Below are 13,215 nucleotides of genomic sequence, written 5' to 3' on the forward strand. Positions count from 1 at the left end.
AAATAATAAAAAAATAAAAATTAAATAAAATAATAAAAAAAAAAAAAAAAAAAAAAGTAAAATATATAATATAAATATATATCTAAGAAATATAAAACAAAAAAAAAATGATTTATTATTTTTTACTAATTATTTATTTTTTTTTTGTAAATTTTTTTTTTTTTTATTTTTTATTTTTTTTTTTTTTTTTTTTTTTTTTTTTTTTTTTTACTTCATCATGATTATATTTTAAGCAGAATATATTATAATATATTATATGTATTTTTATATATAATATTTATTTTTTATATGCTTAATTATATTATATAATACTATATAAAAATAGATATATGATATAAAGTTTTATATCTATATGGTTTATTTATTGCATATATAATATTATATATATTTATATAATATATCTTTTACGCTTTAATTTTATTAAAGGAAACACATATATATTAATAATATATATAAATATTCAATGTTTTATTAATACAAATTGTTCTAAAAATGTAGAAAAATATAAGAATGAAAAAAGTATAAATATTTGTAATTGGTGTTCTATAAAATATTTATATAAAGTTAAAATTATATTACGGACGAGAGTTATGATATTTTATAATATTATGTTTTTATTATATCATATGTTTTAGTTTCATTTTCTTATGCTTTTTTAAGTTTTTTAAAGATGCGAGAAATAATAATAAAAGAATATATTATATATATATATATATATAAATGAATATATATTTTTTCAAATTTTAATATTATATAATATATATATAATAAAATGATTATTCAAAATAAAGATAAACATAATTTATAGAAGAAACTTATATATTTCTAAATAATATATAGAAATAATATATAATTGTATATAGAAAGCAAATCAGGAACTAAAAAACGGATAAAAAAAAAAAAATATAATAATAAATATATTTATTATTATTATATGTATATATATATATATATATATATATATAATTTTTTTTTATTTTAAAAAGATTCTTAATTTTATTGTTCATTATGAAAGAAATTTTTATTTATTAGGTACATATAAAAAGAATAGAAATGCATGTTTAGTAGTAGGAAGAAAATTATATTACTTCTTGAATTCATTTCCACATAAAAATATTATAGGTTGAAATAAAATATAATTCTCTATAACTTCTTTTACTAATTATTTTTCATGCATGTGATAATTACAATATCAAATTATGTACATTCTAATCTATATATATTATAGGGAGAGTGGAAAATTAGAAAAAAAAATAAAAATATAAATAAATAATATATATATTATATATATATATTTTTGTGCTTTTTTTATATTTGAAAAATGTATTTTCACGTGATTAGTAAAATTTATATATCTAATATATATTTAAAGTTGTTATATTAGAATATGATTCTAAATGAAAAATATAAATAAAATTTGTAATTATTTATGAAAGTGTAATGGAAAAATATTATTATAAAATAAATAAAGGGGAAAAAAAATAAAATGCCAATATAATATCTATAATGTTATTTTGATATATTTTTATTTATTTATTTATTTATTATATATTTATATATTATTAATATATATATCTTTTTTATTTTGAATGTATTCAAAAATTGATATATATGGACATTTTCATGAATTGTATATAATATAAAAGTAGTATATGAAGATAAAAATAAACAAACAATTTAAAAATAATAAATAATAAATAATAAATAATAAATAATAAATAAAATATTATAGAACAAGCTTTTTTATAAAACTTATTTGTAGAAGCAATAAAAAAAAAAAAAAAAAAAAAAAAATTAAAAGTAATATATTATAAATAATAATTAAAATATTATAGAATAGGTTTTTTTATAAAACCAATTTGTAGGAACAAAAATATATATATATATATATATATATATAATTATTACTTGTTGAATATAATTTTTTAAGTATCATAATTATGAATTATTTTTCTAAATATAAGGTTATTGAATCTAATGGGTTGTTTTATACAAAAAATGAAAAATATGCTAATTTTTTTATAAATATAAAAAAAAAGAAACAAGTTAAAAATAAAGATGATAGTTATAATATTATAAAATTATTATTTCCAAGATGTATTATTGTTTTTATCATTTTATTATTGTTTATAATTCCATTGGTGAGTACTTAATTATAGATGAAAATAAAATTAAAAAAAAATTTATAATTATATATATATATATATGTATATTTATTTACATGTGAGTGTGTGTTTATATTTACTTATTTTTTTACTTTTTTTTTTTAGAATGAAGTTATATATAATGAATATGATTGTTCTAGTAAACACATTCAACATTATTGTATTAGAAACTTATCAGAGAGTTTAAGGGGTAAAAATGAATTTGACGATGATTCGGAAAATTGGTGGTCAAGTAATTTGTTTAAAGAAAAAAAAAAAAGTGTAAAAAATTCGGAAGAAATAAAAAATTATTCTAGTTGTAAAACAAAAAAAAGTAAGTCTCAACATAAATCTAAAACAAAGAGTTCTAAAGAAAAAAGTGTAAAAAATATTTTTGGTAGTAAAAGAAGTAGTTCACATGAAAATACTGATTTATATAGTGATAGTGATGTGGAGTATGACTATGGAAATCTATTTTATGATTGTTATTATACTGAAGAATTAATTGAACCCTGCGTAGAAAAAGAAGAAGAAACATATTATGATGCACAAGAAGATTTTCCTAGTGAAGAAAAAAATAAATATAAAATAAAAGAAAATGAAAAATCTTATAAAAATGTAAATAATGACTGTAAGGTAGAAGATGTAGAAAATATGCATTATAAACTTTTTTATAACTGGAAATTAGGAAAAGAAGCTTTGACGAAATTATTAGGATGTTCTAATAGATTAAGAGTAAATAATGTGAAATATGCTGATTGGAAATTTAAATCTATTCCAACTGTAGGTTTTTCAAAAGATGGAGATAGACTTCAAGAAATGTTTAAAGCTTCTGTTTTTTCATATAATGAGAAAGGTGAAGAAGAAGGAGAAGTATATTTATTTATTAAAAAGATACCTATAGAGGTGTGGGTAAGACAGTACAATCTTATGAATGCTCATAAAGGAGAATATTTATTAGATGGAGAAAATTTTATTATGGAAGGAGTAACCTCAGCTTATTTAAGCGAGTATTATCCTGGGCTCATACCTAAATTGTACAAGGTATTATATGAGCCTGAAAATGATAAATGTAATGTCGACAATAACAATACAAATGTAGATAATCATAAGAGTGATAGTAAGCATAAGAGTAATAGTAAGCATAAGAGTAATGGTAAACATAAGAGTAATAGTAAGCATAAGAGTAATGGTAAACGTAAAAGTGATAGTAATGACCAAGATGATAAAAATGACCAACGTGATAGTAATGACAGGAGTGATAATAATCACAAATGTGATAGTAACAACAAATGTGATAATAATAGCCATAATAAAAATAACCATAATGATGATAATAATACAAACGATGTTGTTGATGAAGATATTGAGGCTTATAGTGATTTGAATAAATTTAATGAGATGTTAACAGAACAATTAAATAAAAATAAGAATGGTTATGTTGTTTTTGTTTCTGAATTATTTGGTGAAGATCTTTTTCAATATATTAATAAAAGGAATGAAAATGAAGATACTCGTGTAAGAAATGAAGATAAAAAAATAATTATGTTTGAATTTTTAAAGTTATTAATAAAATTACATAATGCAGGATTGGCACATCTTGATATATCTCCTGAAAATATTTTAATAGAAAATAATGGTGATTTACGTTTATGTGATCTAGCTAAATGTGCTCCATTATATACATGTAATTTAAGACATATTAAAGGAAGTGGGGATGATTTATATTTATTCCAATCTTATCAACCATGTGTTGGAAAAATCCCATGTATTCCAAAAGAGTGTTGGGATATTATAAGAGAACATATAAATTTAAAAATTGATCATCCTTTTGAATATTTATCATCTATTACTGATCAAGAAGAAAGAAAAAAATATTATTTTGATGTACACTGTGTAGATAAATATATGCTTGGTATATTTTATATATGGATGTGGAATTTAAGTTATATATGGAAACGAGCTGATCCACCAAATGATAAAACATTTAATAATTTCTTAAAATACGATTTGAATATAAATGTATTTCAGTTAACCCAACAATGGCCAAAAGGACTCAAAGATATAATTAACGTAATATATATATATATAAAAATAATAAAAATGTTTTATATTATATATACATAATGGGTGTTTTGTTTTGTTTTATATTACATGAAATTATTTATATGTATATATGTGTGTATACATATATATATATGTATATATATTTTCCCTTTATAGAAATTATTATTACTAGAAAGCAGAATGAAGACAGATTTAAATGAATTAACTGAACATCCTTGGTGGTTTAGTGAAGATTAAATTTTATTTTTTTTTAAGTATTATTTGATCTTTTATTATTAATAGACTTTATATAAAAAAATGAGGATTGACACATGCAATATCAAAAAAAAATAAAAAAAGAATTAAAAAGGAATATTTTATTGTTTAGGACAATATAGAAATAATAATATATATATATATATGTTTCAACCTTAAAAAGGAAGAACCCACATATATAGAAATAATTTATGTCCTTTTATATTGTAAGAATTTTTTTTTTTTTCTTTCTTTTTTTTTTTTTTTTTTTTTTATTATAAATAGAATAATTTTTAATTAAAAGTGTTATTTTTTTATTTTTTTTTTTGTTAAAGCATTTCCTACTTATTTATATTATTTTTTCGTTTTGATTTGTTTTTGTTTTGTAATTAATATATATTTTTTAAATAGTATATTTTATTATTGTCAATGAATTATATATATATTTTTTTTTAATTTTTTATTTTATTATTATTATTCATATGACATTCATCAAAACATTTTAATTTATATATTTTTAAAATTATATAATATATAGAAAAAATAAATAAAAATTTTACATGTGGACAAATTTCATGTGTTTTTAAATAATTTATATAAACATTTATTTAAACTTTTTTTTTTCTTATATATATATATATATATGATTAAAATATAAAATTCATATGTAATAATATAAATAATATTAATTTCTAAAATAAAGGAATACTAAAATATCTCCTTATATTCTTTCTGTAGGATTTAATATTTAGTGTATGTATATTATATATACATATAATGTATATATGATTTTTATTATTAAGAAATGTTATTATTTTAAGAACATGCGTCTTTATTTTTATCATATATATTTATATATTATTTATAATAATTTCTTAAATAACATTTAATTAATATATATATATATATATATATATATATATAATATATATAAAATAAATACATTTTACTATTTCTTATTTAAATTAATAATATTTTATAACATTCATATATTTTACAAAGTTATTACTTTTTTTCTTATATATATATTTTGCAGTAATATACGATTATTGAAAATACATATTTATTATATATATATTATAATTTAAAATTTATTCTTATTAATTGTGTTTTTCTATTAATTTTTTTTTTTTCTTTAATTTTGTTTTTATTTATTGTATCCTATATTTTTATTATAATTTTTTAAGAATTTGTTATATATATATATAATATTAATATAGTAAAATATATAATAAAATAAATATATAATTTTTGATATTAATTTGTTTATAAGCAATTTGAATATTTATAAATACATAAAATAAGATTATAATTATAATATATATATTTTTTTTACTTATATATTATTACATGTATTTTTTTTTTTTTTTTTTTTTTTTTTTTTTTTTTTTTAAAAATGAATATATTTAAATATTATAACATTTATTTATCACTAGCTGTTCTGGGATTTGTACATATACAAGTAAGTTAATATTGTAATGTCTTAAAATATATATATATATATATATAATTCTTTAAATTTATTTTATTTTTTATACAGTGTAATTGTGATGGCATAAATTATTCTTTGTCCCCAATTCAATTTAATGATAATATATTTAGAAGGATCTTGTCTACCAATGAATCTGTTGATGTTGTTGAGAAAGCAAACGAAGAAACGTTTATTAATACGAATGAACATATTGATGAGAAAAGTGAAGATTTACATTCATCTAATAATAGAGAAGAAACAATAAAACAAGTTTTACATAATTTAGGTAATAGTAATCTTCATGGTTTTGGCGCTTCTTCATTAAATCTTGCTAACAGCATATTAACATTATGTAATTTTGATAATGAGAACTTATCAAATGATCGTAATTTATTAAACCAATTCTTGAATGGTGATGTATCAAATATATTCAATGAAAATAAATCATTATTTAAAGATTTATTGAATAAAGATATATGTGCTACATATGAAATAAATTTTGATGAAAATAATAAATGCACATTATTAACAAACAAAAATGATTTACAAATAAATAAAGACATATTATTATTGGGAGATGAATCTGAAGAAACCAATAAATTAATAGACATATGGAAAAGAGTTGTAAAAAATGAAGAAAACAAATTTAATCTCTTAAAAAGAAATTTATATAATCAATATTTGAAACATAGAAATAAAAGTAGATTACCACATGGTAAATTGAATGACATATTAAATGAATGTAATATGGTAGTTAAAAAATATAATAATAATGATGATAAGACTATTAATGAAATTTTTAATAAATGGTCAACTGTTATTCCTCATAATATATTTGAATTTAGAATATTTGTAATGGCTTATAGATTAACATGGAGAACATTAATAAAAAATGTAAATACAGAATATACAGAATTATTAAAAAGATCATTTAAATAAAATATGGAATAGGAATATAAATTAATACTTCCATGATGAAAATATATGATGTATATGTATGTGTATATGTAGTATCATGTTATGTCTTATAAAAAATGAAATATATTTATATGTATATAAATAATTATTTATTTATTTATTATTATTTTTTTATTACTTTTCTTGGAAGAACATCAACATGTATATGTATATATATATGTATATATATATATATATATATATTATTTATTACCAATTTGATAAGAATATAAAATTAAGGATGAATATAAACAATTAATGTTATATATATTTATGTAAACATATGTTATTTAAATATAATTATTATTTGAAAAACATAACATATATATGAATGTTTTATAACACATATATATAACATTTAGAAATACAAAAATATATATACACACACATATAAGTATATAAAAAAAATATATATAATATGAAATATTATATTATATGTAAATGAAAAAAATGTAAATCTAAAATAAATAAGGAAGAAAAAAGAAATATTGAATATGTGTCATTATATTTTTATAGAAATATATAATCTGATTAAGGTTTATTTTTAAGTATTTTTATTCTAAAAAAGACTAATATGAAAAAATTTTCAGAATTTTAATATATAAATATATATATATGTTTATAATAATTTATGAATCATATTATTTTTACATTCAAATATGTTATATTGAATGAATTGAAATATTTGTTAATGAATATATGTATTTTATTTTATTATTCCTGAAATTTTAATTTTTTTTTTTTTGGTTTTGTGTACCATATACCCATATTATATGAGTGTTTATATAAAATAATATGTAATAAAATTTATGGAATATAAAAAGTTTTAGAAAATATATATGAATTATATATAATGAATAAACCTACATTTAACATATATAATATTTTCTTATTATAATATAATTAAATTTATTCATTATATTTTCTTTTTCTTATTAAATATTTTTAATTTGATAATATTCAAGTATAAATACACATACTTTATTATATTATATTATTAATAAATAAAAAATGTCTATATAATTTTATTTTGGTAAAAAATAATATTTCTATTATTATAATGTATTTAAAAAAAAAATTATTCTTTTTTCTATGTATATATTTTAATATGGATATGTAAAATATTTATTAATTTATTTTTAATATACTTTATATATATATATATATATATATATATACATACATTAGTAATCTTTGTTGTTTCATAAGGGTAAATATATTTATGTGTAATAACATAATAAGCCTCTTAAAAATATTTTATTTGATTATATAAATATATGATTTATATTTTTAATTACCTTGTTGTATATTTATTATTTTAGTATGTTGTTAAAAAAAAAAAAAAAAAAAAAAGCTTCTAATTATCTTTTAAATATATAAAATTTATGGTACATTATATATAATATATATGCAATAATAAATAATATATATTTAAATATATTCTTTATTATACTTTTAATTATAATATATAATTTTATAAATTTGAGAAAAATTTTTATTTATTAAAAAAATGGAATATTTTTTGTATATATTGTTTTTTTAACAAGGAAAAAAAAAAAAATATATTTTTTGATATATTTTAAATGTGGATATAATTCAATGTTATTTTTATAACTATAACTTTTCTATAGAATATATAAAATTAATATATTCAGTAATATATATATATATATATTATATACATATGTAAAAAAAAATATTTAAGAAAAAAAAAAAAAAATAAATAAATAAAAATAATAAAATAAAAAAAATAAGTAATTGATATATTTAATATTATAACATTAATATTTTTTAATTAAATTTCATAAAAATGATCCTAAGAAAAATGCAGATTAATATTTTAATAGAGTCGTCTTTTTAAATATGAAAAAAAAAGATTTAATATAAATATATATATTGAAATATATATTCTCATTATTATAACAGTATTATTTATATAATAGGACATATTAAAAAGAAATATGCATGCAAATATTATTTTGTATTTTCTCTTCATATGTTATTATTATATATATATAAAAAAATAATGATTTTTATTTTATAGAATATAACATTTGAGAATATTTTATAAGAAATAAAATATAATTATTTAAATTTATAAAAATCATAAAAACCGTTTATATTTATTTGTTATTGTTATATTCTTGAATTTGTGTTTTTTACATTTGTTTATTTCCTATAAAAGAAAATATTATATATTTTTATTTAATTAAATATTTTATATTCCTTTATTTATTTTTTTTTTATAATTTCATTATATTATAAAAAAAAAAAAATTTATATAAATATAAATATAAATATATAACATACCTTTTATTTATAAATTGAATTATTTTTATTTTTTATACTATATAAATAAATATATATTATTATTTGTCATAATTTCATTCTTTATATATCAACCAAAAAAATAATAACGTTATTAAATATGGGAATTAAAAAAAATTGTACTATTTTTCCCTCTTGTTGTGCTAAAAGGAATCAAAAGGGGACATTGTATTATGTCTCGTTTAAATTTCTTTGCTTAAGTTTATATATAATTGGATTTTATTATGTTTTATTTAATGTAAGCTGATAATATATATTTATTTAATATAAAATATTTATTACATGTATATATGTTATATATATATATATATATATTTATTTTTATTTTTTTTTATAGAACTCTTTAGAAAATGGTAGCTTAGAAATAGCTAAAAATTGTAATATATATAAACGAAATTTAGTTCAGGAGGAAAAAGTTAAGGTACCAAAAAAGAAAAAAAATTTAAAATATAAAAAAGGAGATGTGATTAAAGTAAAATCCAATGAAACTGATATTAAATGTAATGAAGAAGTAGTAGCGGAAAATGACAATAGTAGTAATAATTGTTGTGCAAATAATAATGCGGAAAGTGAAAGTAATGTTTCTATATGTAATATAAATTATAATGATATGTCAAAGAATTTAACAGAAAAAGAATTATATGAGGTTTTAAATTCATTTAAAGAATGCCCTCCAAAAGAAGATCTTAGAAATATATGGAATCATACACTTTCTGTCGTGAAACAAGGTTTTGATAATATATTTCACGAGTTAAAGGTATCAATACAAGAAAATTTAGATAATGATATTGATTTGGGTGATGGAAAACTCTTATATAACGATATATGGTCAAGACTTTATTTCAACTATTGTAGAGAATTAAGAACAGAAGAGGCAGAATACATTAAAAAGTTTTATAGATTAATTAATGATAAAAGTAGAATTGATAAAAGTTTAAATTTTATTTATTCATTCTTAGAACATTTTAATACATTTAAAGGGGAACTGAAGGAAAATTTCGAAAAGGAGCTCTCAAAAGAAATTAAGAAAAGTGCTAATAGTTAAAATTATTAATTATAAGAATTAAAAGAAATAAAAATTTAATTATATATAACATTGAATATAAGAAATTTATATAATATATTTATTTCGTTAAAAGTAATTAATTATTATATATATATATATATGTAAAATTAAATTTTTATTTTTGAATTATAAACAAACGTATATAGATTTATGTTATTTTGCTTTTTCATGTCTATTCTCTAGTATAATACATATAATATATATATTTTTTAGCTTTAAGAATTGATTATCATTTCAAAAATATATTTGAATTAGAAGTGTGTATGTTTATATATATATATATATATATATATATATAATTTTTAATGTTTTAATATATTATAACTATTTTATCTATTGAAATTCAAATCGAAATTTATATTATATAAAATTGTTCTATAAGTATTACATAATTAGGCATATAAATATAGTATATTATTAACAATTGTACTTGTGTTATTGATGTAATTTAAACATTTCTACAATTTAAATAAAGAAGAAAAAGGAAAAAAAAATTATTATTAATACTATTATTTACTATAAAAATACCGAATATTTTACTAAATATAGCTAAGGAATATTTAATATTATATTAATACAAAAGAATTTTCAAATATAATAGAAAAATATATATTTTGTGTATTAAATTAATTAATCTATTTTAATACACATAATTTATGTAATGACAAAATATAATTGATATGTATATATTTTTGTGAAACATTTTGTATTATTATGTGATTCTTTAATATATTTTAAAATATTAATATTAATATCTATTCGCAAATTCAAATCTTGTAATATGATAACCTAATGTAGCTATTTTAATTGAAGGAAAGTATTAAAAAGATATTCTGTGCTAACAGTCGTATGATTTAATAATAATGAATGCTATTTTTGTAAATTAATATCTACTAATTTGGTAATAAATATGTCATAAATAGCACATAATAACAATAAGTGTATTTTATAAAAAGGTTTTTCCTTTATTGTGTTTATTTCTTTCTTTTAAATGATAATACTCTTCCACTTGATCTTGTAATGTTTCTTTTGTTTGATTATATGATATTATTTCAGCTTTATTTATATTATTTTTATGATATGAATGTTTCTTATTATATATGTTCTTACAATTTATACATCTATTAAAATGTTATGGAATATTTTATTATTATTTGAAGTGCGTATATATATATATATATATATATATATATATTTTTCACTAAATCTTAATGAATTTTATAAGGTGGTATTTAATACATGATTAATCTCATTTAATATTATTTTTGCATGATAATTCGAAGAATATAAGAAGAACTATTGCTTATAAAAAAATAGAAAATATGATAGAAATAAAAAAAAATTGAAAGGATATATTATAATATGTTAATAAATATAAATAAAGTATAGTACTGTACAGAATATATATATATATATATATATTACCTTATTAAATATGTATAAATATGTGAGGAAAATACATGGTAAAAAATACTTAATAATTAATGAAAAATACAAAATGTTCTCAACTACATTATTACATTAAAATATTATTATATATAAAATAATATTTATATATTGAATGTGTATTATATAAGGTGTTAATTTATTAAATATATATGAATTTTTATATTCTTAAGTAATGTTTTTTTTTTTTTTTTTTTTTTTTTTATATATATTATTGAATTAATGAAAATATAAATGTTTATAAAAATATTGAAGATATAGTATATTAATTAATTCATAAAAAAAAAAAAGGATTGAATTATATTAAAATATTAACTAATTTCTATTAATATTGCACAATATAATATTATAATCTTTATACAAATATCGTTTTTACACATATATATATATATATATATATATATATATATACGTATACAATATCACTATATATTATTATTGAATATACATTTTAATATTATAAAATTAAATTATATACTTATTTTTATTTGAATATATTTTTTTCTTCAGTTTTAGTTTTGTTTATTATTGGGGTGAATGGAAAAAATTAATTCGCTTACAAAAATATGTAAGTACTGGTATAAGTAAAACTGTAGAAGCACCAAGTATTACCGCGTTATCAATTACATCTTCTTTTAAATCTGATTGTTTATTCTGTATATTTGAATCTACTACCTTGTCTATAAAAATATTATCAAAGGCTTTACATAGAAGTTTGGCTCTTTTAAAAAAAGGTTTTTTTTTATTATTATTTATTTCTCTCATTTCTTCATCATATTCGTTTAGCAAATCTTCCAAGGTTTCTTCTCTTGTAGTTATATTATAATTGTTATCATATTCTGATATATTATCATTTGATTGCTTTTTGGAAGTTTCTAACAATTCTGTTTGAGATGAAATAATTATATTTTCTTCATAATCATCAGTTTTATTATTTATGTGTGAGACCTTTAATTGTGACCTATTATTATACCTTAACATTTCATTCAATGTTCGTTTCATAATTAAAGTAGAAACCTTGTTAAAATTATATATTTCATAATTTATAATATTTAGAAAATGCTGAAAAATAAAAAAATGAAGAAAAATAATAAAATAAATATATACATTAAAGTGATAAAAATATAATAAATTGTTTTATTTGAAAATAGTTTATTATAAAATATATAAATATTTTATGAAATAAAAATTAGATAATATTTATATACTAACCTCATTATTAATGTATATTAGCAAATTAAAAAAATATATAAATAATAATTTTTTAAAAAGAATTAAAAGTTTGTGCATTGTAGGAATTAATTTTTATTAATAATTAATATGTTAAAATATCTATAATTTTTAATGATATATATATATATATATAACATATATTACATTCTTGAAATGGTTAATATAAATAATTATATTTTATATTAGATAATAATATTATTTTTAATAAAATTATTTATTTTAATGAGAATAATTATATTATATAAATTTATTTTATGATCTATTTTTGG

General features: G+C 16.1%; 4 protein-coding genes across 4 annotated transcripts; 3 read left to right on the forward strand and 1 right to left on the reverse strand.

The window, feature by feature from the left end:
* Positions 1-1,940: 1,940 nt before the first annotated feature.
* PGSY75_0424700 (serine/threonine protein kinase, FIKK family) lies at positions 1,941-4,448 on the forward strand (the record flags this gene model as incomplete). Its single annotated transcript, XM_018784288.1, has 3 exons — positions 1,941-2,141; positions 2,271-4,217; positions 4,368-4,448. 3 exons carry the CDS (start codon positions 1,941-1,943, stop codon positions 4,446-4,448), a joined length of 2,229 nt encoding a protein of 742 aa, XP_018643450.1.
* A 1,393-nt stretch (positions 4,449-5,841) lies between these two features.
* On the forward strand, positions 5,842-6,855 carry PGSY75_0424800 (exported protein (PHISTb); the record flags this gene model as incomplete). Its single annotated transcript, XM_018784289.1, has 2 exons — positions 5,842-5,907; positions 5,986-6,855. The coding sequence occupies 2 exons, from the start codon at positions 5,842-5,844 to the stop codon at positions 6,853-6,855; spliced, it is 936 nt and encodes a 311-aa protein (XP_018643451.1).
* Positions 6,856-9,301: 2,446 nt separating this feature from the next.
* PGSY75_0424900 (exported protein (PHISTa)) lies at positions 9,302-10,246 on the forward strand (the record flags this gene model as incomplete). Its single annotated transcript, XM_018784290.1, has 2 exons — positions 9,302-9,439; positions 9,539-10,246. The coding sequence occupies 2 exons, from the start codon at positions 9,302-9,304 to the stop codon at positions 10,244-10,246; spliced, it is 846 nt and encodes a 281-aa protein (XP_018643452.1).
* A 1,992-nt stretch (positions 10,247-12,238) lies between these two features.
* Positions 12,239-13,003, reverse strand: PGSY75_0425100 (exported protein (hyp6); the record flags this gene model as incomplete). Its single annotated transcript, XM_018784291.1, has 2 exons — positions 12,239-12,775; positions 12,926-13,003. 2 exons carry the CDS (start codon positions 13,001-13,003, stop codon positions 12,239-12,241), a joined length of 615 nt encoding a protein of 204 aa, XP_018643453.1.
* Positions 13,004-13,215: the final 212 nt, after the last annotated feature.

The sequence above is a fragment of the Plasmodium gaboni genome, chromosome 4 (assembly GCF_001602025.1).
Source record: "Plasmodium gaboni strain SY75 chromosome 4, whole genome shotgun sequence".
Lineage (NCBI taxonomy): Eukaryota > Apicomplexa > Aconoidasida > Haemosporida > Plasmodiidae > Plasmodium > Plasmodium gaboni.